The 27,352-nt window shown below is 47.0% G+C and overlaps 1 protein-coding gene across 3 annotated transcripts in view; it reads right to left on the bottom strand.

Annotated features, from left to right (window-relative positions):
* Nucleotides 1–27,352, bottom strand: part of RNF130 (ring finger protein 130) — a 111,848-nt gene that overhangs the window by 10,914 nt on the left and 73,582 nt on the right. Inside the window, exons 6-9 of one of the 3 annotated variants that reach the window (XM_077138204.1) lie at nt 20,268–20,364; nt 18,131–18,335; nt 15,113–15,206; nt 8,780–8,986 (exon numbers count right to left, since the gene is read on the bottom strand). In XM_077138204.1, the coding sequence (XP_076994319.1) occupies nt 8,971–8,986; nt 15,113–15,206; nt 18,131–18,335; nt 20,268–20,364 (412 nt within the window). In that variant the 3' untranslated portion in view covers nt 8,780–8,970. Of the gene's footprint in view, nt 1–8,779; nt 8,987–15,112; nt 15,207–18,130; nt 18,336–20,267; nt 20,365–27,352 lie in introns of those variants that run through there. The other 2 variants (XM_077138203.1, XM_077138206.1) reach the window with 2 other exon arrangements.

The raw sequence follows: 27,352 nt of genomic DNA, 5'->3' as shown, positions 1-27,352 counted from the left end.
TCCTCACGTGCTGAAGGGCACACATGGCCACCCCAGCCAACTGGACACTCAGTGGTGAAGGGCTTTCCCCGGGAAGGAGCTGCACCAGCCACCCAACCCCGTACTGGAAGTTAAAGCCAGAGCAATTAGGGAAGATTTAATAATAATAAAAAATAAAAAGAAAGAAAGGGCATCACATTGGAAAAGAAGAACTTTAACTTTCCTTATATACTAATGACATGAACCTGTAGATAGAAAATTCTGAAAAATCTACAACAAAGTTACCAGAGCTAATAAATGCATTCAGCAAAGTGGTAGAGTACAACATCAACTTACAAAAATCAGTATGTGTTTCCATACACTAGTAGGGAACAATCCCAAAGGAAAATAAGAAAAAATTCCTCTTACAACAGCAACTAAAAGAATCAAATTCTAGGAATAAATTTAACCAAGGATGTAAAGGTCTCATACACAGAAAACTGTAAGACATTGCTAAAATACATCACAGAAGACCTAACCAAATGGAAGGACATCCCATGTTCATGGATAGGAAGACCAAATATCATCTCAGTGTCAATTCTATCCAAAGTGACTTAGAGACTCAATGCAATCTCAATCAAAACCCAACAGCCCTTTTGCAGAAACGGAGAAGCCAATCATCAAATTCATATGGAAGGGTAAGGAGCCATGAATAGACAGAACCATCTTGAAAAACAAAGGTAGACTCACGTCTCCATTTAAAGAGCTATTACAAAGCCGCAGTAGTAAACGGCAGCATGGCTCTGGTCCAAGGACAGATATGCGTATAGATCAATGGAATTGAACTGAGAGTTCAGAAATAAACCCTCAGTCTTTAGCCAAAATATTTTTTTAAAATAACCTCACTGACAAATCTTCATGCACATACATTCCATACGTGGTGTGCAATCAATGGCTCACATCATCACAAAGCCACACACTCATCAGCACGACCATCTCCTAGAACATTCACATCCCTCCAGAAAAAGAAGCAAAAAGAAGGAAGAAAAAAATTCACATATTACACCCCCAGCCCCCCACCCCCACCGACCACCAGCACCTCCATCTACCCAATTTATTCCACCCCCCTGTCCCTCCCATTACCCATTTACCCCTCATCCACATTTTTCTACTCATCTGTCCATACTCTGGATAAAGAGAACATCAGCCACAAGATTCTCACAATCACACAGTCTCAAGAAACAAGGCTACTGCTTACACATAGTGAAATGCTGTTTTTCACCGACAAAATTGCTTGAAAGTGAATGGAGCTGGCAAGTCAATGTGCTCTCAAAACACATTCACAAACTGTTCTCATATTTTACTAGGAAACATTACTTTGCAATGTTGTTTTCCATTAAAAATGCATGGAAGCAGGGCCATAGCCATATTGACCGTGAGGCATCCTGCCAGTTGTGAACATTGTGTATCTATGAAGGAAGGAGCGCCAAGGGGAGTGTGCCTGGCAGACACAGGGACTCTCGAATCATGCACCTTGTTTTTCCTCTTCCCATGTCCCTGTTTACCTGTGGCCAGGGTATTTGCAGGAACCAGGATCCACAAAGAAGACTTATGAGCACTGTTCCTTGTTAGCAAAGGATTTATATATTTCACAAGTGGGCTTAGCTTTCTCAGAGTACAGTACTGTTTCCTGATGAGCACTAGTGAAAGTTTATCAGTTCAAACCCCACGGCGGACCTTCTTTAGCAGGAATTCACAACGGTTTAGATGCTGTAAACTCCTGTAGCTCAGGAACATAACTATTATTTGTTAGTTTGTTTGCTTGGGTTCTTGCAAGAACACATGGGGTGGCTGTTCCAGCAGGTACTGGCTTCATTGTTACCCCAGAGCTTCTTTGCTGTGAAGATGTTTGCATTTCAACACAGCAACTGATACAGATTTTTTTCTTCTTACTGTTTCAGTGACATTTATTTTAAAGACATATAGCTTAAAAATTTATTTTTGTACTGACATTAGTTTGGATGTGCCACTTTTGGCACCAAACATGTATGTCATTTTTATTTCGATTTTATAAAACATGTAAATAATAGCGATATTCTATTAATAGTAAAACTTTATACCTAAAGTAAATGTGTTCCCTCCCCCCCCAAAAAAATGCATGGAAATGTGCGCAGATATTATTATTCCTCGGTTTTTGAAACAGATTATGTTAATGTTAGTGTTAGGCTCAGGGTTAGGTTTAGGGTTAATGTAGGTGTAGCATTAGTGTTAGGTTGTGGGTTAGGGTTAGGGTTAGGCTAGGGTTAGGATTTGGATTGTGCTCAGGGTGGGGTTAAGGTTGGTGTGAAGCTTCAGGTTGGTTTGGGTTTGATGTTGGTTTTTATACAATCATCTTCAAGAAACAAGGCTACTGGAACACAGCTCTACAGTTTCAGGTACTTCTCTCTAGCCTCTCCAATACACCACACACTAAAAATGGATATCTATACAGTGTGTAAGAACAATCTCCAGGATAATCTTACGACTCTGAAATCTCTCCGCCACTGACACTCTCCCTGGTCTCATTTGTTACCTCCCCCCACTAGTCAAGAAGGCCCTCCCAATCCCTTGACGCTGGGTCCCAGCCCAGCCCAACAGCCCCGTCCCATGTGGTCAGGGAGACCCACACCCTTGGGAGTCATGCCCCAAGGAGGGGGGATGCAGCGAGTTCACCCCCCGAGTTGGCTGAGAGAGGCAACATCTGAGCAACAAAAGAGGTTCTCTGGGGGTGACTCTTAGGCAAAATTATAAGTAGCTTAGACTGTCCCCTGCAGGAAGAAGTTTCATATGGGTGAACCCCAAGATCAAGGGCTTGGCCTATTGATATGGTTGTCCTCCCTGCTTGCGAGACTGTAAGAAATTCTCCACATGGAGAAGTTGAATATTTCCCCCTTTCTCCCCAGCCCCACAAGGGGACTTTGCAAATACTTCTTTATTTGCTGCCCAAATTACTCTGAGATATTTGGGGCATCACACTAACCTGGACAAATCAACAAAATCTCATGACTTATTCAAGATTCCATGTACTTATGGTATTAACTAAACTGAACATACAAGTTAGATTAGGTAATACACTATCCAAAATATAAATTTTGCACTAAATAAACGTCTCTTCCTTTGGCCTCAAACAGAAGTTGAAGTTTTAAAATAAGGACGATATCCTCCTTTACCCTGTGTTCTGATCTACCCCAGTCCTGTCCAGATCAGCTTCCTTCCTACCTCTAGTTGAAGTCTGATCACGTTTTCAACGTTTTAACAGTTCCTGTATGGGGTACTGCTGACTTTCATAGCTTCAGAGCTCTAACTGTGAGGCTCAGGTGTCACATAAATACCCGAAGTTTCTGGGAAAGACCAAGTGATATACAAACAGCTTAGGATCTCAGAATTGAGAAATAACAGTTTAAACTCCTGAATAGATGTTACAATCTAGGACCCTTTATGATAGGCCCCAGCCTGATAACGCATGTGCTCAACTTCAGTTCACCAAGGTTTTATATATTAGTCAGTCCATATGACTGAGGCATGATAATATGTCTTTTTGTCCTGACATTTCATTCAACATACAGTCCTTAAGGTTCATTCACCTAGTTGCATGTCCCACAACCTCATTCCTTCCGCAGATAATCAGTAGTCCATTGTGTGTGCACCCCACAGCTCCCCCTTCCATTCCTCAGTCGCGGTGCCCTTAGGCCGCCCCCACCCACTGTGGATGGGAACACTGCCTCCAGAGACCCCAGTGTGCAAACGTCCATTCCGGTCCCTTCTCAGCTCCTCCAGGTATGTACTCAACAACGGGGCTGCAGGATCCTACAGCAGCCCCGCCCCAGCCTCCTGGGGACCCACCACACTGCCCTCCACGGGGCTGCACCTCTCTTTCCCTACCGACGGGGAATAGGGGCATCCCTCTCTCCACATTTCCTCCAGCACTTGTTTCTCTCTGTTCATTCGTAAACAGTTTTATTCACACATCATACAATGACCAACAGATTTTTGAAAAGGGTGCTAAGACCACCAACAGGGAATGAATAATCTCTTCAATGACTAGTTTTGGGAGAACTGGAAATACGTATGCAGAAGAACAAGGTGAAGCCTTACTTCACACCATCTACAAATACTAACCCAAATTGATCAAAGACACAAACATAAGAACAAAATCATTTAAAGTCCTAGAAGAAACAAAGGGAAGCATCTTCAGGCCTTGTTTTAACGGAGGAGTGCCGTCTCGGATGGACACCTGTGAGCGTGCCCACACCTCAGGAGGGGGGCTGGAAGTTTTCCTCCTTGACCTTCTCTGGAATTTGAGTATTTTAACATACCCTTGATTGTCTCTGATGTTACTGAAGTACATATTTTCAGATATTAATGCTAAGAACACAAATACATTTTAGTCTATTTAATGTTTAGAGAGAAATAAAATTACAAAAAAAAAAGCATGTGCAAACGTAAAAACAGATAAATGGGGCGGGCCGCGGTGGCTCAGCGGGCAAGAGTGCTTGCCTGCCGTGCCGGAGGACCCCGGTTCGATTCCCGGCCCCAGCCCATGTAAAAAACAAACAAACAAACAAAATATAATAAAACAAGAAAAAAGAAAATGTTTAAAAAAAATGTTTCCCTTTCTTCCTCCCTTCCTTCCTTCCATCCTTCCTTCCTTCTCTGTCTTTCCTTCCCTTCCTCCCTTTCTCTAAAAAAAAAAAAAAAAAAACAGATAAATGGGACTTCATCATAAACAATTTTTGTACATCAAAGGTTAATCATAAAAGTAAAAAGGCAACCTACAGAATGGGAGAGAATATTTGAGACTCACATATCCAGAAAGGATTTAATATCTTGAATATACAAAGAAATTCTACAACTCAACAACAGAAAGATACACAACCCAGTTAAGAAATGGTAAAGGGCTTGAAGAGATATTTCTCCACTGAAGATACACAAACGGCCAATAAACACACGGAAAAAGATCCTTGCCATCGTCAGCCATCAGAGAAAGCAGCTCAAAGCCACAAAAAGCCAGCACCGCACACTCACAGAACAGCCACTGCCGTGGAAAACTCAAGCACTGGTGGGGACAGGAGGACAGGGAGCCTTGCGTGGGGCTGGGGGGACGGGGGACGTGGCGGTGAAGATAATGTGAAGTTCCCCAGAAGGTTAAGTATGGAAGTGCCACATACTGCAACCCCACGTCTCAGTGTGTGCCCCAGAGAATTCATGGTAGGCATTCAAACAGATATTTGCATACCAGCTTTGTTCATAGCAGCCATATTCACAATTGCCAAGAGGTGGAACTAACCCAAGTTAGTACATATAACCCAAGCGCAAACACACTATACACAGTGGGATATGTCCAGCCACAGAAAGAATGGTGTTCTGATGCACGAGTCCACATGGACGAATCCTGAAGGCCATGCTGAGTGAATAAGCCCCACACAAAGGACAATTAACGCATGACCTCGCGCGTGTGCCATAACCAGAATATGTAAATTGATTGGCAGAAATGTAGGTACGGGTCAACGGGGCAGGGCTGGGGTGGACAGTGGGGAGCGAAGGCTCACATGGCAGTTTCTGTGTGTGGGGGGGGGGGGGCGGGAAAGTTTTATTACTGGGGGGTGATGACCACCACACACTGAAAGGGGCCTAAATGTGTAATCTCAGTTTGCATGTGCGGAGGCTGGTCCCTGACCCATGAGAGGCCCGGTGGGTCCCTGTGCAGAGCTGCTGGCCGCGCTGGGTGCAAGCTGAAGGAGGGGGTGCGCTGGGGGGGGGGAGGGGGCCTGCAGGAGGGGTGCGGGGAGGGGGGCCCACAACAGGGGGACGACGGTGGGGTGGGTGCCACCACAAGTGAGCAGGACACGGGATGAACACGCAGCCTGCCCCTGCCGTGAACGGGGCCCCTGGAACGCGTCTTGGGAGAAAGGGTGCCCTGCCTCGAATTCGGACTCTCATAGCCTCCAAACCTGGGCCAATACATCCCAGTGTTTACGCCGACCCACCGCATGGTGTTTGTTTCAGCAGGCGTGTGGGGCGCTGCTTTGACAAGGACTACAGATGTGGGAGGCTCTGAAACTGGGGAGTGGGCGAGGCTGGGGAGCCGTGCGGGGCTGGGCAGGAGAAGCCCAGGCTGCTGGGAAGAGGATACTGGCAGAAATAAGGCCCTTCAGGCCCTGCCATGAGGCCGCACGGGATGAGGAACGTGGTGCTGGCAGCTGGAGGGACACCGTTGGGCTGTGTGGCGCAGGGGACTCTGTGAAATCGTGCTCTGACGGGGGGAGGCAGAACTCAGCGGCCCTCCAAGCTGCGTGCGGAAGATGCAGCCTGGATCCCCTTGGCAGCTAACAGGAAAATGCGAGAGGAAAGGGGTAAGCTGGGAATTAAGGGCTTCTGCACAAAGGGACCAGACACTGGTGATGGCAACCCCCAGCCTGTCCGGGCAGCGTGTGCCGAGCCCCGGGCCAGAGGCGGTGGCCATGGGTGCAGCCCACATTTCAGTGGAGTCGGGGCTGGAGATGCTGCGTCCAGGCTGATGGGCGGGAGCCCGCCTGGCCCGTGTTCGGCACCCACATGAACTGCTTGTAGAGACAAGATCTTGGTAAATATGGAATGAGTAGGACCACGGCCAGCCTGTCCTGAAAGTGACAAACGAAGGAAGAACAACTTCAAGGGCAGAGCTGTGGAAGCCAAGGTTGCAGCCCGGTGCTTGGAGGGGGCGACCCACATGCCCCTCTCACGGATGGTCTGGCCATCCTGATGTTCAGGGAGGGTGGCCTTCGGCCGGGGAGAACATGGTAGCTGCTCAACGACTTTTAAGGAATGGTGCAGTGAGCACAGGCTGGCGGGAAAAGCAATGCACAAGAGCAGAACGGCCCAGCGAGCTGACCCCGACGAGGCTGCGGCACTGCAGCCCTAATGCTGCCCCGCCAGCTCTTCAGCTGTGCGCATAACGCAGCGTTAGCAGGGAAAACTGGCTGTGTGTGCCAGATGGGAACTCTGCGTTCTCTGCATGACTTTTCTGTAAACCTCAACTGCTCTAAAAAAAAAAAAAAAAGACCATATACTGCATGAGTCCATTTACATAAGACGGCAAATCCACGGAGACAGAAAGCATGTGAGTGCCTGCCACAGGAACATGCGGGCCGAATGCTCATGCATCAGGCATCTTTCGGGGGGATGGAAATGTTCTGGAATTAGACTGTGGTGAGGCTTACACAATCCTGGGAATACAACTAGAAACCACTGAATTGTGTACTTTCGAAGGCTGAAGTTTATGGTCTATGAATTATATCTAAACTAGAAAAACAGAACAAACAAAAAACAAAGAAAAAGTCCTTTAACCACCTGGTAATTAGGGAATCGCTGACAGAGAGAATGCCTGTTATCAGTGTTCTCACTCCTCAGGTGGCTGATAGTCCTCTAAACACATAATTAAAGATCACATAAATACTTCAAAAATTCCCTCATCAAGTTGCTTCCAGAAGACCTTTCTTTTGCTCAGATGTGGGCTGTCTCTAAGCCCAACTCTGTAAGTGAAATCACTGCCCTCTCCCTACGTGGGATATGACATCCAGGGGTGAAAGTCTCCCTGGCAACGTGGGACGTGACTCCCAGGGATGAATCTGGTCCTGACACTGTGGGATCAACAATGCCATCCTGGCCAAAAGGGGGGAAAGAAATGCAACAAATGAGGCATCAGTGGCTGAGAGAGTTCAAATAGAGTCGAGAGTTTACTCTTAACGCAAGCTTCAGCTAGATACTGCTAATTGCCATGGTTTGCCAAACCCCGACTGACACCATTCCTGCCAACCCTAAAGAACACCCAGGGCTCTGTCTGAGACCCTACAAAAGTTTCATGCACTAAGTCTGCTTTCCTGGAACCTATAATTTCCAGAGGGCTCCTAGGCCAGATAAACCCTGAAACTCAGAGGGATCAGTCTCTCCAAGATTATCAATTAACTGCATCCCCTTATCCTTCTGAACATGAAAAATTCAGAACAGGCATTGTCCAAAGATCCCTATAGACTGAGAGAAGGATCAAAGGAGAAGGGGGAGTTATAACAGAGAAGACAGGATTTAACAAATAAGTATGACTGCTGAGTCATTATACTGAAATTTCTTTTAGTCTCCAGTGTTTTGGAGCAGCTAGAAGGAAAAACCTGAAAGTGTGGAACTGTGACCCATACCAAACTCTGAAATCTATTCTGTCACTACCTGTTAAAATGTATTTTGAAATTTATTGCCTTTTTTTTGTGTGTGTATATATTTCACAGTATAAAATGTAAAAAAAGAACTCCCTCATCAAGAAAGCAAAAATATATCATATACATGGGTAAAATTACTTTCCTCCAACTTTTCAGAATTTGCAATTTTTAAGAGAATTCTATGCCAACTAAGTCTAGAACAGATACCATTCATTACTAATCAATCTGTATTTTGGAAAACTCTTCTGACACCCACCTTTTCAACCCACGAGTATTTATGGAGCACTCACTACATGGAAAGCACCCGAGCAGGTGCAGAGGACACAGCAGTGGACGGCAGAGCTAAGTGTCTCTGCTGCTGTGGAGCCAAGGCCCTGGCAGATGAGACCCTGTGCCAACAAAGGCACACGAAATTCTCAGTGAGCACACGGTGAGCTTGAGGGAATGAAAACACATGGACTCACTCCACGAGCACCTCACAGCGTCACTGTGCTGCCTGCGGGCAGCAAGAGCACCTTTCGTCCCTGAGACACGTCCAGACGAATTCCTGGCCTGTGAGCGCCACGCCTGTCTTTCAAACTCGAATAGGCGAATGATACTCAATGGCGCCGGCTTTTTGTTTCATTATTTATTTAATACAAAGCTTTGGCATTAGCAATTTTATGAAAAAATAAAATGTACTAAAAATAAATGCTTGTGTGACATGATCGGTAAATGATGCACAAAAATAGTTCTTTTTTTTCCTTCAAGGCAATCAGTCGGAAAGCAGTTTTTGTTTTCTTCTTCAAAACCATTCTACCCTATGGAGTGAAAGGGAAAAAAGACAGAGGTCAAGAATGAGTCAAAGGGCAGTGGCTGGTATTTTAAAACATCATAGAACATGACTGTGACTGGAGAAGGAGGGGGCCAGGCAACAGCCCTGTTTGGTGAAGTCGGTGAGCTACCAGCATTTTTCTGAAATTGGTGGTTTCAGATCTGTGATCAAGTGTATGCATGATCTTAGAAGTGCTTTAATATTCACAAAAGGCATGCAGGAAAATGTATACTTCTAATATCATCTTGGTTAAAAAATACAGGGGTAATGATTATAGGATGCACAAGCTTTTCTGGTTTAAATTCAGGTTCTAACAGCTGAGTGCTCAGTATCTGCAGCTCTTGTCCTTGAAACACGGCCCCTGTCATCTGCGTGTGCCTCTCCCCACACTAGGTGCTACCGAGTGCCCTGGGCCATGCTGCCTTACCGGGCCCCCAGGCCCAGGTGCACATGATCTCCCCGAGCCCCTGCTCGCCCTCTCCCTGGGCCTCCCTAGGCAGTCTGCCCAGTCCCCAAATCAAGTCCTTGGTTCTGGTGCCTTTTCTTCCACCTGAGCTCCAGACCTGTAGTGCAAACTGCGTCACCTGTGGTGACCATACACCTCTCGAGCATCTCTGGCTTTAACTTCTCCCCAACCCTGACTTCCTCCTGCAACTCCAGACTCAGCCCTTTGCTGTTTATGCTTTTACTGAACCTACCTCCCAATCTTTATCAGTCCAGAATGATTTTTCAGCTAGCAGCAGTTCTCTTTCTGCTGAGAAGCCTCTGAGGTTACCTGCTGTTTACCAAGTCAAGTGCCACTCCCCACTTCCAGCAGGCACACCAAGCCACACCACTCCCTAGCCCTGCTCACGTCTGGCCTGGCCCCTAGACTATTCCCTCTGGGCAGCCTTCCTCGACTACCCCAGGACAAAATCCGCAGTCCCGGTGGATGTGAGGCTGAGCACAGCTGTGCTCGTGTCACACGGGCGATGGCTCTCCCAGTCAGCTCACACAAGCGCATGTTCCAGGCACACCGCAGGCGCACAGCAGATGCACCGCGTGGCTGGCAGGAGCCCTCTCTCTCAGAGCCCCCAAGGGCAAGGCCAGGGCTCCACAAACCCAGCCCGGGCCCCAAGCTTGGCCCCTCCTGGGCATCAGGGAGATGTCGTCCCAGTGATGGGAGGGGCTCAACTTTCCCAGCCAGGGCCCGGGTAAAGGACGTCACTGTACTTTGTTATTTACGGTGTTTCATGCTTACACTAACAAACTGTCTTTATGGTATTTCCTCAGGAAAATGGGTATTAGCTATGGGGACTCAAGATTTTTAAACTTTGTTATTTTTGCTGCCCTTTTAAGAAATTATAAACAATATATATAGCCATGACCTCAAGGTACTACTGAAAAACGAAAAAAAAAAAAGAGTAGAGCACTGCCCCTTATTAAAGGTCCCCATGCATCTTAGTCCAACGCTGGTCACACGTTTCCAGAGAACATGTGTGCCTTCCCCACCACATCACCTGGAGCCTCAACAGCTACGTGCAGCAATTGAAGTCAATGGTGTAATGGAGAGAGGTGGAACTAGAAGGGTTTGCACCCGTGCCCTCCTTCCTCTGGAATCTCCGGGGAGCCCCTCAGTGCCCCCGGGCCTTGGAATGGCTCAGGGAGAAAGAAGAGGAGTCACTACCCACCAGTACATCTCAGACTGAGGGTAGGGGGAAACCTTGCTGGAACTGCTGCAAGAAAGGTAGTCTCAGGAAAATAAAAGTAAATCAAGCAATGGGTGCTAGTGCAGGTAGTGTGGGCCAAAGGTATTAGATGAAGAACTAAAAATTGAAGGTTCTCTTGCTCAGTGTTTCTCAAACTGCAAGCTGTAGCCCATCACTACGTGATGAAGTCGGTTTAGGAGTTCATTTCTTGTACTGACACTGACAAAAGTATGGAGCAGCACGTTATCAGAGGACACTGAATGTAGCAAGGAAAATGTGAAACTTGTTTCTGCTACAGATTTGGGAGTGCGGGCCCACAGGTAAAACGCATCCCTCGGGGTGCCAGGTGGTAAAAACAAGGATAAGCAATGCTGCTCTGCACGCGTGAGCTCTACAAGAGGCAGCTGGAAGAACACCGGGCCCTCAGCCTCCCCGGGCTCTGGTCTCCTAAGAAGGGGTCACTCACGACAGATCATTCGGCAGGGGCGTGCAGACACCCCACGAGGAGCCGCCCCTGCATCAGCCCTGCCTGAACCGCCCGCGTCCGGCAAGCTCACTGGCTTTCCGAGTCTCCCAGGTCCTGGGCGGCAATTCCACTGGTCGAAAGGCCTTCCTGGGGCTCAGCGGAAACCCACCCTCTGTGGCTGCCTCTTGGACTTCCAGAGCTACAGGGAAGTATCCCCTCTTGTGCTGACTGGTCAGCCAACACGGGGCAACTATGAGGATAAAACAAGGCAATATGGGTAAAAGGCCCAGATGCAGGAGGCTCTTTGCAGGCACTCAGAGAACAGCAGCCGCTCTTCTCCGCGGCAGCCCCTCAAATGCCTGGACACAATGCCCAAGTCACCCACGCCACCTCGTTTCTAAGCCAAGCCTCCCCCGTAACACATGCTCATCTCTCCATGTTCCTCTTAAAAAGTGTGCCCAGCAGAATGATTTGGAAATCTTCAGCAGGGAGTGCACCTGGGGGTTCAGGTTCCTTTTCCTACCAGCACACCTAGGAGGAGGAGAGCTCACGGCAGTGCGGGTGGACAACCAAACCCAGTGGCCGCTGCAAAAGCTAGAGCGTCCTCGTGTGGACTTTATGCGACAAGGTGTTACGTCTGTCCTGCTTATTTCATCCTGTTAACCACATCAGACCCATTTCCTCCTGCCAAGACTGTTCTGAATGAAGGGGTGGGTTACACTCCTCTGCAAACCTTCAGGCATGATTTCTAGGAATCAGAAAAGGTCATTAGATGGACACCTAGTCGAACTTCCCATTCAATTCAAAATCCCTTCTAAATCAACCACATATCTTGCAATTTGTTCCTCAAAGAAAAACAATAACTAAAATATCTACTTTCTTATATGAGCGAAAAACAGACCAACACAAATATAAGCTGGTAAATGCTGGGGTTTTTCAAGATTTACTTGAATAACAAAGTAGAGCAGAAAACATTCTTTGGGAATGGAAGTTCAATACCCTTGCTTACCTAAGTACTAGCATAAAGAAGTGTGAGATGAGAATACATAGATATTTACCTTGCAATTGTTTGCTTCCTTGTCTAACTACCTGACTACCATCCTGTTTATATGTGTAAAGTCTCAAAATCTGCCAGATTTGTTTGAGGTGTTAAAAATACTGAAGCACAGCTGGTCATCCTGGAGTACTTAAATCAGACTTTGAAGTGCCTGGAGGGGAGTGGCCCAAAGCCCAGCAACATGGCAGGTGGCCGAGCCCTGGGCCCCTGCAGGAGGGGGTTGGCTGCCAGGGCCCCCTTGCCTGTCTCGCCGCCTCTGCTCTCAGGGTCTGGCCAGCTGCTAGACTGGGCCAAGGAACAGCTAAAGTCACAGCATACAGAGCAGCGCCTGGTAAGGTAGCCAAAAAGTAAACTACTCTGGGAGGTGTGGTGTAGAGGTGAAGTCACAGCACACAGAGCAGGGTCTGTGAGGCGGCTCAAAGAGTAAACTACTCTGGGAGGTGTGGTGTAGAGGTGAAGTTCACCATCAACTTCTCCCAAAGTCACTAAAATGTCCAAAGACAGGAGCTGGTATACAGGAGACTATCTCACGAAAGAAAGTTAAAACAGGGCAATTAAAATGAAAAAGGAATCTCAATTTGGCTGTAAGTTTCTTGGTACATAGAGTCTAAAAGAGAAATAAGACAGATTTCATAGGATTCATGCATGAAGGGATGATCATAAATTTATTTGCTAAAACAACCTTTCCCCTGGAATGAAAAATAGCAGGAAATTTTCATCCACATTTATGAGAATGAGACACTAAGAGTGGGCATAACTTTTTTTAAATCTCCCCCCACAATAAAAACAGCCTTAAAAAATTAGTTATGTCTATTAAAAAAAAAATGTACAAAAGCATAAGTGGGAGAGAAACATCACCCCGAAGTCCTTCCCTGCGACAGGCAGCACTGGCGCTTCGTGCCACTCTCTCCAGCACCTGTGTACACACACTCACTCTTTTTCTTTTGATCTCTCTCTACAGGGGACCATGGAGATCACCCTTCGGGGTGGTTCTGACTGAAGGCACAGTCAAAGTTCAAATGAACGACTCCAGGGCTGACCTTACAGAAAGGCTGGGCACGCCGGGTTGGGCCAGGCGTGGACGTAAGACCCGCGTCCCAGGTCCCCAGGCAGGAGGTATTTATGCACGGCCCTGAAACATGGCGGCCGAGGACCTCGCTTCCGAGGGCCCACACGTCTGTGGAGTGTTCTCTAAAACACCTGATATGTGAACCGAGCACCAGGCAGATTCTGAGTGGTGGTCTGATTACCGCAGAATTACTTAATAATTCTCTAAAAGTGTCCAGAGTGCCGTTATTTGCTGTTATCATTCATCTGCGAAATTTTTAAGTAGGCTTACATTATCTGGTCTGATGGGTCAACATAGGAATAAGTAAAAGAGGTAACTGAAGGTAAAATAAATATTTCCCTCTTGACTGAGGTTTGAACCACAGGCACTGGTGGAGCTCGTGTGGTTCGGGTATGTTATCTCATGGAAGAAATGAAGTTCACTTGTCAATGGTAAGGGCAGATGGCCATGTCAATCAAAGAACTCTGGAGAAATCCCAGCAGAATTGCTTTGGTTAACATTTACTGAGGACTTATTATGTGCCAGGCAGTATGCTAAGCACTCTATGTCCCAATTCTTTCAACCACCCTATGGGGAGGTCCTACAAGAATCCCTGTTTTAAGGGCCAGAAAGTTGAACTTCAGACAAATAAAACTGCCCAGATCTCACAACTAAGCAACGGAGGGGCTGGGAGTGAAATCCAGCGCTGTCCAACTGCACACAGCCTGGGCAGTAACCCCATGCTCTCCTGGGGGGCCAGCTGCTGACCTGAGGATGAAGCTGGACCCAGGCAGCTGAGGGGTGAGAGGTGCCAGCCGACTCATCTGCGGTGGCCAGGACTGCCAAGGGCATTCCTGGTGAGGAGTGCGCCAACAGCTCTGGATAAAACCATGGTGCTGCAATGGAGACTGCCTTACCTGTTGCTTCTATAGTGGACAACAGGCAACCAATTAAGTCAACTGCACGAGCTTGTGTGGCTATTATTCATCAGCTACAGTGCCAGGACATAACTGAATAGGGGCAGCACATGAATTTCATCTGCACAAATTTGGTTCAACTTGGGCAGTGCCCCAGGGTTGCTTTCATTGCTAGTTAGTTTTCACGAATACTGGTGAAAAAAAAAAAAGGACTGAAAAATATCCCACAGTAAATGCCCTAAATTAAAAACAAAACAACAAAACCAGAAAACCTTTTTGATATGTTACCTTGTGTGGAAAGCCACTCTTGGCAAGTCATTGGATCAAAGTGGGTCTTAGCCGCCACCTAGTCCAGCTTTCTGTGTTCTGTAAACAGCTCACCTACGGCAGCCCTGCCCTGCCTGCACCCGCCCTAGGCACGCTCCACTCCCCAAGGCAAACTTGGGTGACGTCTTCCTGTTTTGCACCCTTTGCCCTTTGGAAGTCAGTCTACACTTAAATCCTCTTCCACCCGACAGGCTTCCAAGCGGTTTCCCTGCTGCAGGCTCACGACCCAGTCACTGCTCTCCGGACACAGGCTGTGCCGGTGTTCTGCCCGGCGCTATGTGTGAGACGCCGAGCACACAGTAACGCGAAGAACCAGGGCCAGAGGCATCCGTGTTGCCCCGTTATTCATTCCAAGTCTGTACTCAGGAGACCCCTCCAGATCTTTTTCCAGTGAGCTGCTGTTGAACAAGGTGAGCTCCCACCCTGCACAGTGACTGGACATGTCTGTCCATGAAACCAACTGTCCACTGAGACGTGAGCCCTGTAGTCAGCTTGGAATTGGTGGAAAGCCAAGTCTCTCCACCTTCATGAAAAAAACAGTCTACGTACTTTCTTAGGATTATCTGGTACATGCAACCCAAGCAACAAAACAAACAATGTGCTACTTACTCGTTAGCATTCAAGCTAGCTGTGGCTCTGATGATCATGTAGCAGAGGGTAAGGGCACTGAGCAGGCCAAAACTGGCAATAATAAACCATTCTTCTGTTGACAAAGGAAAGGGAGGAAATCACTCTGAGGTGAAGTCTTAAGTCAAGTCGGTGTCAACATTTCCCGCAAATGCAACGGAGCAGATGTCAACGGAGGCGAAGCCAAGACTGGCCTCAGGAGTGGAGCAGAAGGAGGTGTGCCAGAGCTACCGGCTGGAGGTTAGTGGGAGAAGAGGTGAAAGCTGCAAGGGAGAAAAGAGGGCACGGCCCAGCCATTTCTTCCAGGTAAGGTCCTGGGGCGTGCAGGCAGCGTGGCCGCCAAAAAGCGGGTCCAGAAAATAGGTCTCTAAAACCGCATGGGGACAGGTTTCTAACTGTCGTTTTCGATGGCGCTGAGGTGGACTAGCTGTCCACGTGACCTTCCCTTCTTGTCCAGCCCGTCCCTTCGCGTGGCAGCAGGGCTCCTCCGTAAAGGCGGCTCCTGCGGCCTGGGTGCCCTCCACCAGCCACCTTCCCACCGGCGTGCTCCGTCCTCCTGCGCGTCCTCCTGCGCTGGCAGGCACGGTTCTGATCCACGCCGACAGGCCATCTCGCTGGTCCCGCGCAAGCAGGGCCTCCTGCTCCCGAGCACAGGTTCTGTGGCATCGGCAAGCACAAGCAGGGACTGGGTGCCGCGTGCGCTTCCTGGCCCCACAGAGACTGAGCACCTCTGGTACACGGGGCTCTACGGGCTCTGATCTACCCTCTCTCTAGATCCAGGAAGTCAGTTAATGTAGTCCTTTAACTTTCCAAAGCCTGCATTGTCAAGGGAACATTCTAAAAACCGTATTTATTGAGAACCTCAAAAAAAAAAAAAAATCAAAATCAAAACACCAGAGAACCAATCTGACTTCCTGCAAAGTCTTAATTATAAGATATTTTCTGAGCACATACTAGCTAGGATTGGATTAATAAAGAGTTACATGGTGCAATTTCCCTTACAGCTGCAATAAAGCACAGAGAAGAAAGACTCACACTTGGAATGCAAACTGTTCATATGCAAAAGCTGCTCTTAATAGGTTTTAAAAAAAATCTGGGACCCATGAACCCTAAAATTATATGCAAAACTGTATGTGCCCAGGCATTTTCCTAGAGATAGAGGTGGTGACATTCAAAAGGGTGAGAACTGCTCTACAGGATTCCAGGACACTGAGCTTGCGCCAAACCCATCTGTCTACCCACCTTGGTTTAGATTACTGAAATGCTTAGTAAACCCTTTCTTTTTAGATAACAGTGCAGAGAATGTTTTTTATATTACAAACCACTCATTGGCAGAGTGATTTTATGAAGTTTTTATGCAAGTCAAAATGAACATTTTTCATTTTGTATATATTTCAAATTAGGAAAAATGTATACTGGTGTTTAAAAATACTCAAGAGCTCAACGGTTCTCATGGTCAAGGAGCTTAGCCCAGCTTTCCTTTCTTTTTCTCCGTGCACGCTTCTATTCATGACACACAGACTCATGTCTGAACTTCGGCTGTGTCTGCGTTTTCTGATGGAAGATACCAGGCACATCCAGGTGAGCCATCCAACGCAGGTCCCCCCAGACAGACTGGCTGCAGCCTCTGGAGCGACAGCACACAGAGCTTTGGTCTAATTTCACCACATGAATTTTTTTAACTAACATCATGTGTAAATTCTGCTAAGGGTGATTAATTTGGCCCATGAAGTAATATTTTTTCTCACCAAAATGTAAGACTTTGAAAGGGCTTTTCTATATAAAATATAGTGGGCTCAGTATGTAATGTAGTAGTAGGTGCTCAATAAATGTCTGATTAATAAAGGATCTACTCAGTAAAAACCAACAATCTTTGCCTCTGTTATTACCACTACATCATTTTTTTTAAACATCTAGACTATAAAATCTAAATACCCAAAGTAGGAAAATCATGAAATGCTGCTAAAACAAGTCGTTGGGAAATGGGAGAAATGAGTCAAACTACATTAAAGAATAGTTTTACTCATTTCATTAATGAATGAAGGTTCTTTGCGCTTAGATGAATGACAGAATAAAGCTTGGGTAAGTGTTTTAGTAACAACCTCTGGCTGGTTGAAAGCGTGTCTACTTCAGTTGAAGAGGCCGCAGGAGTCGACAGCGGCCGAGGGAAAAGTGTCCTGCCGCAGGTGGGGCCGTTTTACTGACTCCCAGAGCAAGGCGGAGGCCGTCGGCTTGGAGTTGAAGGGTCACAGCCAAGCAACAGCACGAACCGGAGAAGGCAGCCCAGGGTGGAGACAAGGAGGGGAATGGAAGGCGTGAGTGGAGTGAAGCGCAGACAGAGGAACTGAGGACACGCTGGTCTGTCACAGGAGCATGTGCACCGCGCCCACCCACAGGCCAGCCCCACGCACACTGAGGAACCACGGGACCTTCACAGCTGGCCTGGGGACGACTCGTAAGCAGAGCATCCTCCAGATTTTCTCCTGCCTTGTGCACAACTCTATCAACATCAAATGTCAAGAGGTCAACGTCGAACAAACTTCCGTAAAAAAGTAAAGTGACAACAGACCATCTCAACTATTTCTAAAGTTGTGCACTTTCACATTAAAATTCCAGATCAGCCTCGTGCTAGGTTGTCTGACGTGTGGGAAGCAAAAAGCACTAGCGCTCACCCTTGTAAAACATACCAGGAGAGGCTGTGGACAAGTCTACGTCAAATTCCAAAATCACCTTTTGAAATAGTTTGTAATTTGGCGACTTCGGAACATGTTTATGAAACAAACCTCTGAGGAACCACTCACCAAATGGCAACGACCACTGGGAGTTGGGCACGAATATAAGCTCCCTGCAGTAAGGAGTGTTCCATTATTCCAGCACCTGGGACAACAAAAGCTCACACTTCTTTCTCGGTTCCAGAGGCAGTCACGGTCCAGGAAATGTCTCAGCACTTCTCTGGAGCGGCCACCCATGCCGGACACAAGCCCCAGGATGCCCACTTACTTGTCACTGCAATGTTGATTTCCCCGGCCCTGGGAGTCAGCTCCCCCTCCTGAGGGAGAGGCGAGATCCCTGACGTGCGAAGCGGCTCGAGGCCGAGGGGGTGGCTGCTGGCCAGGTCTCCGAGCGCTGACCTCCGGCTCACCGCCTGGGTTCTGGTGAGTCTTTCCATGTCAAATGCTACGTTATCCGTACACGGCAAGTTTGGCTGCAAGACATTACAGAGTAAAATCATTTTAAGACTAACAAATCCTTTTATAAAATTCTAAATGCTTCACAGCATTGTTAGAAGGGTTAAGGTAACGCATACAAAGCACTTAGAACAGTGCTCTCTTGACACATAAGTACTAAATAACTGTTACATATTTATATATACACACATTCTCTGTTATCTGTCTCTCTATATACACACACACACATTCTCTAATAATAACCAAACAGCACCCAAAGAAAAAGATCGTTCAATAAATTTTTATAGGAGGAGAAGAAAACAAAACAAAAATTCTAAATGTTCGATACCCCACGGAGAAAACTCTCTACCAAGTCTTTTACTATGAGAGTTCCTCTAATTTCTCTCCCATTCTATCCTTTCCATTCTCACCGGGAATTTTTCTTCAAAAGGAATGAATCACCTCCTACCCAAAATGGTCCCGAATGAAACCAAGTCCCACACAGAACGGAGAAATATGGCCCTGCATCTCCTGAAAGGACCGCCACCTTGTGCAGGCGCAGCTCCAGGCAGCAACAGCACAACACCGACTCCTGACTCACGACCAGAGACTGCATGGTCTGGCCGACGGCAGGGTGTGGCAGGGAACGCAAAGCCCTTCCTGGTCCAATTCACTTCCCAGGAGCATTCCATTTATCTGGCAGTCAGTTTTAAAACACCTTCTACCTTAAACCAACCAACAGCCAAAGAAAGCCAAAAAAACTTCAGAATTGCCAGAAAATGGCTGCAGAGCCCAAGCACCCAATCCTGAAGAAGTGTGGAGGTGACTGAGCCAAAGCCTACCAATGACAAAATGAGTATAAAAGTCTCCTGATTTACCTTTTTTTTGTATTTTAAATATGTAAAGTATGTAGGAAGTGTTTTTGTTAAGGAAAAAGAGTACCTTTTCCCCTAAAGTAAAATAACTTTGCAGAGTGAGAAACAATTTGTAGGACAAAATGGATGAAAACAGGAAGTTGAAGAAGTCTTTTTGGAAGTGAATTTTATTGGTTGAGGTTAAGGTTGGCTGTGATTTTTAGTTTTATAAGATTTTTAATAGTTTTCTTATCAGATGTATCTTCATGCAAAACAACAATTTGGTTTTCACAGATTATTTGTTTGCTCTTATTGAGAAGCTATAAAAGGTTTTTAACCACCTGAGTAACCTGCCTAGATGACAAAGACCCTATGTCCTGTCAGACCAAAATACTTATTAATATGCAGGCTGACCATCTCCGTCCTTAGTGTTTAGATGATGCCTCCTCACTTTTAAAACATTGTCTTTTTTAAAATCGTGTTAACTCTCCTATTTAATTCCAAACTTTTATGTCACCTTGATTAAATAAAGAACAACAACAAAAGTAAAAAAAAAAAAAAAGTCTTCTGATTTAGTAATATGGCTAATTGGTTTCCCAAGCAACCTTTGCTTCTTTCAGCCTGCTGTGAACAGCATCTCAGAAGCACAGCTGGGAGAGGCGGCCGAGAAAGGTTGATGCAGAAAACGGACAGCTAGCCAGACCAGCACCTGGCAACACAATCTCTCATCATGAAGAGGGCAGAAAGAATGCTACTGGGCCAGAAGTCAAAAGTCTGTTTCACTCTCTCTTCCTTTCAGGACACTGGAATAAAGGAACGCCAAGTCCTTTCGCCAGCCCAGTTCTTCACCACACACCCACGTCCAACAGAAGCATACTTAAAAAGAGAATTTGTGTCATTATTTATCTTCTCTTCTGAGAGCTCCCTGTGACGGATTAGATTTTAAGTAATCTGGAAGAAAAGACACTGTTGGATCAATAGGGCTACAGGGCAGAGAAGAACTGTATTTTCTTGGGAGACATAACCATGCTTCTTCTTTTCCAAACTGTAGTAACTTAATTCTATTACACTCAGATATGATGCTACACAAAAGCAGTGAAAAAAGAGGAAACCTACCACAATTCCCAGAGCCTTCAAAATATTAAGTTTGCACATAGGACAGGTGCAGTGTTCACTAAGCCAAGGGTCCACGCAGGACTTGTGGAAGACGTGCCTGTAGGACAGCGGAGAGAGACGACAGATTACACGCGGGCATGCCTCCCTCTGCCGTGCTGTGCAGATGCCGCACTGTTTCACAAATAGAAGGGGGGTGCACACGGGTGTTGAGCAAGTCGATGGTGCCATTCTCCCAACAGCACGTCTTACTTCGTGTCTCTGTCTCATATTTTGGTAATTCTCGTATATTTCAAATGTTGTCATTAGTACTAGATCTGTCGTGGTGACCTGTGACCTTTAATGTCACTATCGCTAATGGTCTGGGGGTGCCATGACCCACACCCCTATAAGAACAGTGAACTTAATCAAGAAATGCTGTGTTCCGCCTGCTCCACTGCCAGCCGTGCCCGTCTCTCTCCCTCTCCTAGGGCCTCCCTATTCCCTGAGACAAAACAATACTGAAATTAGGCCAATTAACAACCCCACAATGGCCACTAAGTGTTCAAAGGAAAGGAAGAGTCACACGTCTGTCACTTTAAGTCAAGAGCTACAAATGGCCAAGCTTTGTGAGGAAGGCATGTCAAAAGCTGGGATGGGCCAAAAGCAAGGCCTCTTGTGCCAAACAGTTAACCAACTTGGGAATACAAAGGAAAAGTTCATGAAGGAAATTTAAAGTGCCTCTCCAGTGAACACATGAATGATAAGAAGAGAAAGTGCCTTAGTGCTGATATGGAGAGTTTTAGTGTACTGGATAGAAGATCAAACTAGCCACAACATTTCCTTAAGCCAAAGCCTGATCCAGAGCAAGGTCCCAACTCTTTAATTCTCTGAAGCCCGAGAGAGATAACAAAGCTGCAGAAGACAAATCTGAAGCTAGCAGAGGTTGTTTCGTCAGGTTAAGGGAGGAAGCCGTCTCCATATCATAAGTGTCCAGTGAGATGGCGAGCGCTGACGCAGAAGCTGTAGCGAGTTATCCAGAAGATCTAGCTAAAAAGAACTGATGAAAGCAATTAAACAACAAATTTTCAATGTAGGTGAACAGCCTTCAATTGGAAGACACCATCCAGAACATTCCTACCTAGTGAGGAGAAGTCAATGCCTGGCTTCAAAGCTTCAAAGGACAGGCTGATTCTCCCGTGAGGGGTTAATGCAGCTGGTGAATTTAAATGGAAGCCAATGCTCATTTACCATTCTGAAAATCCTAGGGCCCTTAAGAATTAACCCTAAATCTACTCTGCCTGTGCTCTAGAAATGGGACAAAGCTGGATGGCAGCACATCTGTTTACAACATGGTTTGTTGAATGGTTAAGCCCACAGTCAAGACCTAGTGCTCAGAAAAAAGATTCCTTTGAACATATTTCCGCTCACTGATAAGGCACTTGGTCCCACGAGAGCTTTGCTGCAGATGTACAATGAGATGAACGCTGTCTTCACGCCTGCTAATGTAACATCCACTCTGCAGCCTGCAGATCGAAGGGTCGTTTCAATATTCATCTTGTCACTGAAGACATCCACTTCATAAGGCCGTGGCTGCCACAGATGGTGAGTCCTCTGATGGATCTAGGCAAAGTCATCGAAAACCTCCTAGAAAGGATTCCCCATTCTAGATGCCACTAAGAACATTCATGATTCATGGAAAGAAATAACAGGACTTTGGTAGAAGCTGACTTCAACCGTCTTGGATGACTTTGAGGGGTTAAGACTTGAGCAGTGGACGTCACTGCAGACGTGGTGGAAACAGTCCGAGAACTAGATCAGAAGTGGAGCTTGAAGGTGTGACTGCATGGCAACAATCTCACAACAAAACTTATACATGAGGCATGCTCCATATGAAAGTAGTATTGGGATGGGAATCTATTCCCAGCAAAGGTGCTGTGAACGTTGTTGAAATGACATCAAAGGAGTTAGAACGCTACATCAGCACGGTTGATAAAGCAGTGGCAGGGTTGGAGAATATCAATCCAGTTTTAAAGAAGTTTCACAGTGGGTAAAACACTATCAAACAGCATCACATGCTACGGAGAAATCTTTCATGAAGGGAGGAGTCAACCGAGATGGCCAACTCCATTGCCATGGCCACCGAAACCTTCAGGCCTGCCACCTGGGCAGTTAGTTGCACACTTAAAAGACTACAGGATAGTATAAATTAATTTTCATATGCCCTGGGAAACCAACAAATCTGGTGACTTGCTGTACTGCGGTGTGTAGAGCCGAGCCTGCAACTCTTCACGAGGTGTACCTGTTCTCCTAGCCCGATAATGTGAAGAAATGAAAACTTTAGTCTGTTTTTATCCTTTTAAGACATATTCACAAGACCCAAGAAGTGAATATTGAAGATTTATTAAAATACAACTTGTAGAAAATCTCCTGGGCTTAATCATATATCTATAGTACTATATAATGAGAACTGATTGGTAGAATTTGGCCATTGGGACTTTTATTCCAAATCCCTAAATGGATCTGAGGAAACTTAGGAAATTTATTCAGAAAGGGAGAGGCTTAGCTACACATCCAGGCCCAGTGACCTTCACATGCCCCAGGGACCCCTGAGCGCAGCCCGACGCTCCTCCTGCAGCAGTGCGTCCTCTCGCGGACCTGAGGGGCACCAACGTCCAGAAAGAGCCAAGGACAAGGCGCATGGGGCAGTCCCAGCCTTTCCGGGAAGCCTTCCCCACTGTCACGCACTGGCGCAGGTAACAGAAACTCACACGAAGACAGAAAGGGCTCTCCGCAGGCGGAAAGCCGACCAGGGCCGGGGGAGGGCGCGCACGTCGGCGCCCCAGCAGAAGACCTTCACCTGCACCAAGCACCTGAGCAAACTGGACACGAGCAGCAGGACGGAGACGTCTCCCACTGCCCACACATGCCACACATGAGAGTGCGACGGGACCACGGCTGGGGTGGGGCAAGGGCCCGTGGCCTGCAGCCTCGGGGGTGGGGGGCGAGCAGGCATAACAGGGTCCAGGGGCGCCAGGCCTGCTGCATCTCCCGAGGGCCAGCTCGCCGGCCTTCATCCCAGCTGCAGCAAGAGGGCACCCATTGTCTTTGCTACTAAACCATCCTAGTGCTGACCTTTACAGAAGTGAGGCAAACATGGGGGACGGTGCTTTAGCTTCTGAGATGTGCTGGCTAACAGCCAAAGAATGACCAACAGTGGTCATCAACGACATCAAGCGGGGGTCCCCAAAGCAGCACCGGCCACCAGCTGGCCTCTACCACCTGGCCACCAGAAGCAGGAAGTAAAGGTCACCAACAAAGCCAGCAATCCCCGGGGGCTGCCAGCCACAGACACAGTCTCAGCTCGGCCTCCTGAGGCGCTTGGTGAGAACTAAGCACAGAGGCAAGAGTGCCCGGGATCCCAGTGGGCAAGGGTCCTCCCCCTGTCTGCAGGGGTGCCACAGCTTGGAGGGGCTGGTTCTGACCATGGCAGTGGAAATGTGTGCGCGTGATGAAAGGCTGACTGGGAGGCAGAGAAGAAACTGGGCTTGTGGGAGCAAGGCCCCAACAGTAGGCAAGAGCCAGAACACAGAGTCCCGGCGGGAGGTGGGCCGGTCCCATGTGGATAGGAGGCAAAACGCCAGGGAGAAGGCAGGGCAACAAGCTGCAGGACGGGGTCAGGAAGGGGGGGCACTTCTGTCTGACCGCTGTCATTTCCTCTGGGAAGCCAAGGACACGTCACCTGCTGAGAGTGAGGGATGAAGGGGTAAGTAAAGGTAATGTTTAGGGAGAAGGAATACACCTGCCTACACCTGACAGTGCTGCAAGGACAGAAAGGCAGCATCGACCAGGAAGCGTGACGGGGTGTCCGGGAGGGCTCACAGCCGGTTGAGGTCCACCGGCTGGAGCTGCATCCGCACGGCCTGCCGAGTCCAGGGGAAAGAAAATGAGACGTCAGAGCTGCCTGGCAGCGTAGGCCTGACGAAGACTTCTGAGCTTGGTTTCCAAGACCATATCAACAAAAGGGGAAGGGAAGGGACAAGAGAGCTTGGCAGAGGTGACAGCGCAAAGCAGAAGCATGAGGCAAGACTGGACTTGCAGGCACTCCTTGAGAGGTATCTGCTGGAAACAAAGGTATAGAGTAAAGAGGAGAATTTTGGGGTAGCCAGGGGTGATTTGACCCGCTGGGGGTAGCTTGTAGCACCTGGGGACCTGGGGGTGGTGCCCGGGACACCTGCAAAGCACCCTGCAGCAGCACACAGGAGAGCCCCACAAGACAGGATTGTCTGGTCCAGGGCACCAACAGGGCTCTAGGTCAGAAGGCATCAACATGGGCCCCACAAAGCACCGCTCAATGCAACATTAATTTCTACTGAACCCGAGAATCATGCACTTGTGCCATTTCAGTTAGGTGAACTGTTTAGTTTAGCCGGGCAGTCGTGAAACAAGGTTTAAGGAGAGCAACTACTCGCTGGGATGCAGCTGGGAGAGGAAAGACATGAGCTGCCTCAGAGCGGCATGGAGAACTCAGATGCAGTCAGGGCAGCAACGGCACCGGTCAGACAAGGCCCAACAATGGAAGAGAACCAAGTGAACACTGCACTGCTACGGACACCAAGAACACACTAAGCTTGCCAAAATTTCTAACATTCAAAAGTTGATCAAGAACAAGAAGGCTGAGACTTGCAGGAAGATGCTGACAAGGGAGCTGCTGGGCTCCCTTCTCTCCAGGAAAGCTGTGAGGGCTCCGCACAGCCTTCTGCTGCAGTCCTCAGGCTTCGGAGATCAGGGCACGCTGTGGAGACACAGTGGGCCGCACCCCAGCCTGGATCCTGGTGCCCACTCTCGGGCGCACTGCCAGCAGCTGCATACCCAGACACCCGCGGATATCCAAGGTCCAGCCCTGTTCCAGCGTTTGGCCAGTGAGTTTAGATCATTGTTTTCACGTGTGCCAGGGAGCCTGTGCAGCATTAAGAACAGGCTGCCACCCAAGGGCTGGGGGAGCAGCTGCCTGGGGGCACCACCTGCTGAGCAGGCCGGGGGGGGGGGGGGGGGGGGGGGAAGCACACTCCTGGGGAGTGGAGGGCAAGGCTCTTTGGCGTTTTTACCTTACCCTGTCCCTGGGGTCCTGTGAACTGGTATGTGGCCCCTTCATGGACTCCTGGCCCTGCCTGGATGGATAAAACTAACAAGCAAGTGTCAAAGAAGAGTATTACCACAAACCAAATCAACCACAAAATCTTAGATGAGAGAGAATTTGACTGTCAGAGTAAATTCATCAAGATAATTAGATGCCAAAGACATCAGTAAAAAATTACAAGCCATATAAGAAGCAGGAAGATACGGCTCAGTCAAAAGAGCAAATTACAAAAGATGGAGGACACGCAGAATTTGGAATAACTAATCAAAGATGTCAAACAAATCTCCTAAATTTATGGAGGCTAGACAACACATTCAAACAATCAGTGGGCTAAAGAGGAAATTGCAAGAGAAATCTGTTGATATCTCAAGACAGATGAAAACGAGAACACAACATATCAAAACCTCTGGGATGCAGCAAAGGCTGTGCTGAGAGGGAAATGTATAGCCCTAAGGGCCTATATTAAAAGGAGGGAAGAGCTAAAACCAAAGACCAAACTGCACACCTGGAAGAACTAGAAAAAGAATAGAAAATTAATTCCCATCAAGCAGAAGGAAAGACATAACAAAGATTAGAGTAGAAATAAATGAAATTGCGAACAAAAAAATCAATAGAGAAAATCAACAAAACCAAAAGTTGGTTTTCCTGAAAAAAAAAAATAAACAAAATTGACAAATCTTTAGTTAGACTTAACAAAGAAAGAGAGAGAGGAAAGGTACAAATCAAAAACATCAGAAACAAGAAGTGATACATTCCTAATGACCACACAGAGATAAAAAGGATCACAAGAGAATCCTATGAAGATCTGTACACCAACAAACTACACAATTTCAAGGAAACGGACAATTTGCTAGAAACACACAAACAACTACACTGACTCAAGAGAAGACCTCAACATGCTTACCACAAGTAAAGAGATGGAAATGGTCATCAAAAACCTCCCAACAAATGAAAATCCAGGACCAGATGGCTCCACAGGTAAACGCCACCAAACATTCTAAGAATTCCTGCAAAAAAACTGAAGAGGAGAGTAAGCCACTTAACTCATCCTATGAAGTCAACATCACCCTAATACGAAAGCCAGATAAAGATACTATAAGAAAATTACAGACTGATCTCTGTAATGAATGTAGATGTAAAAACTCTCCACAAAAATATTTGCAAACTGAATACAACAGGATGTTAAAAGCATTATACATCATGATCAAGTGGGTTTTTTCCAGGTATGCAGGGGTGGCGCAGCACAAGAAAATCAATTAAAGTAATAGAGCACATTAACAAACCGAAGGAGAAAAACCACATGATCATCTCAATCGAAGCAGCAAAGGTATCTGACAAAATCTAACCTCCTTTTTGATAAAAACACTTTGGAAGACAGAAATAGAAGGAAACTTTCTCTACATGGTAAAGGGCATGCATGAAGATCCCACAGCTAACACCATACTCAGATTTTAGGTGGAGGACTAAAATCTTTCCCTCTAAGATCGGGAACAAAACAAGCATGCCCACTGTCACCACTCACATTCAGCACTGTACTGGAAGTTCTAGCCAGAGCCATTAGGGAAGAAAAAGAAATAAAAGGCATCCACATGGAAAAGAAGAAGTAGAACTTCCACTATCTGCAGATGGCATGATCCTATACTTGGAAAATCCTAAAGAATCTACAAGAAAGCTACCTGAGCTAATAAATGGGTTCAGTAAAGTGTTGGGGTACAAGATTAACACGCAAAAATTAGGAGTGTTTCTATACAGTAGTAATGAGCAATCCGAGGAGGGACCCAAGAAAAAAATCCACTTCAACTGAAAGAATAAATACGTAGGAATAAATCTAACCGAGGACATATAGAATTTGTACAAAGAATACTACAAAACGTTGCTAAAAGAAATCAAAGAAGATCTAAACGAATGGAAGGACATTCTGTGTTCATGGAGTGGAACATAAATTTGTTAACAGGGCAATTCTACTTAA

The sequence above is a fragment of the Tamandua tetradactyla genome, chromosome 20 (assembly GCF_023851605.1).
Source record: "Tamandua tetradactyla isolate mTamTet1 chromosome 20, mTamTet1.pri, whole genome shotgun sequence".
Classification (NCBI taxonomy): domain Eukaryota; kingdom Metazoa; phylum Chordata; class Mammalia; order Pilosa; family Myrmecophagidae; genus Tamandua; species Tamandua tetradactyla.
Note: the sequence above shows the minus strand (reverse complement) of the source record. Positions and strands in the feature narration are given on the sequence as shown.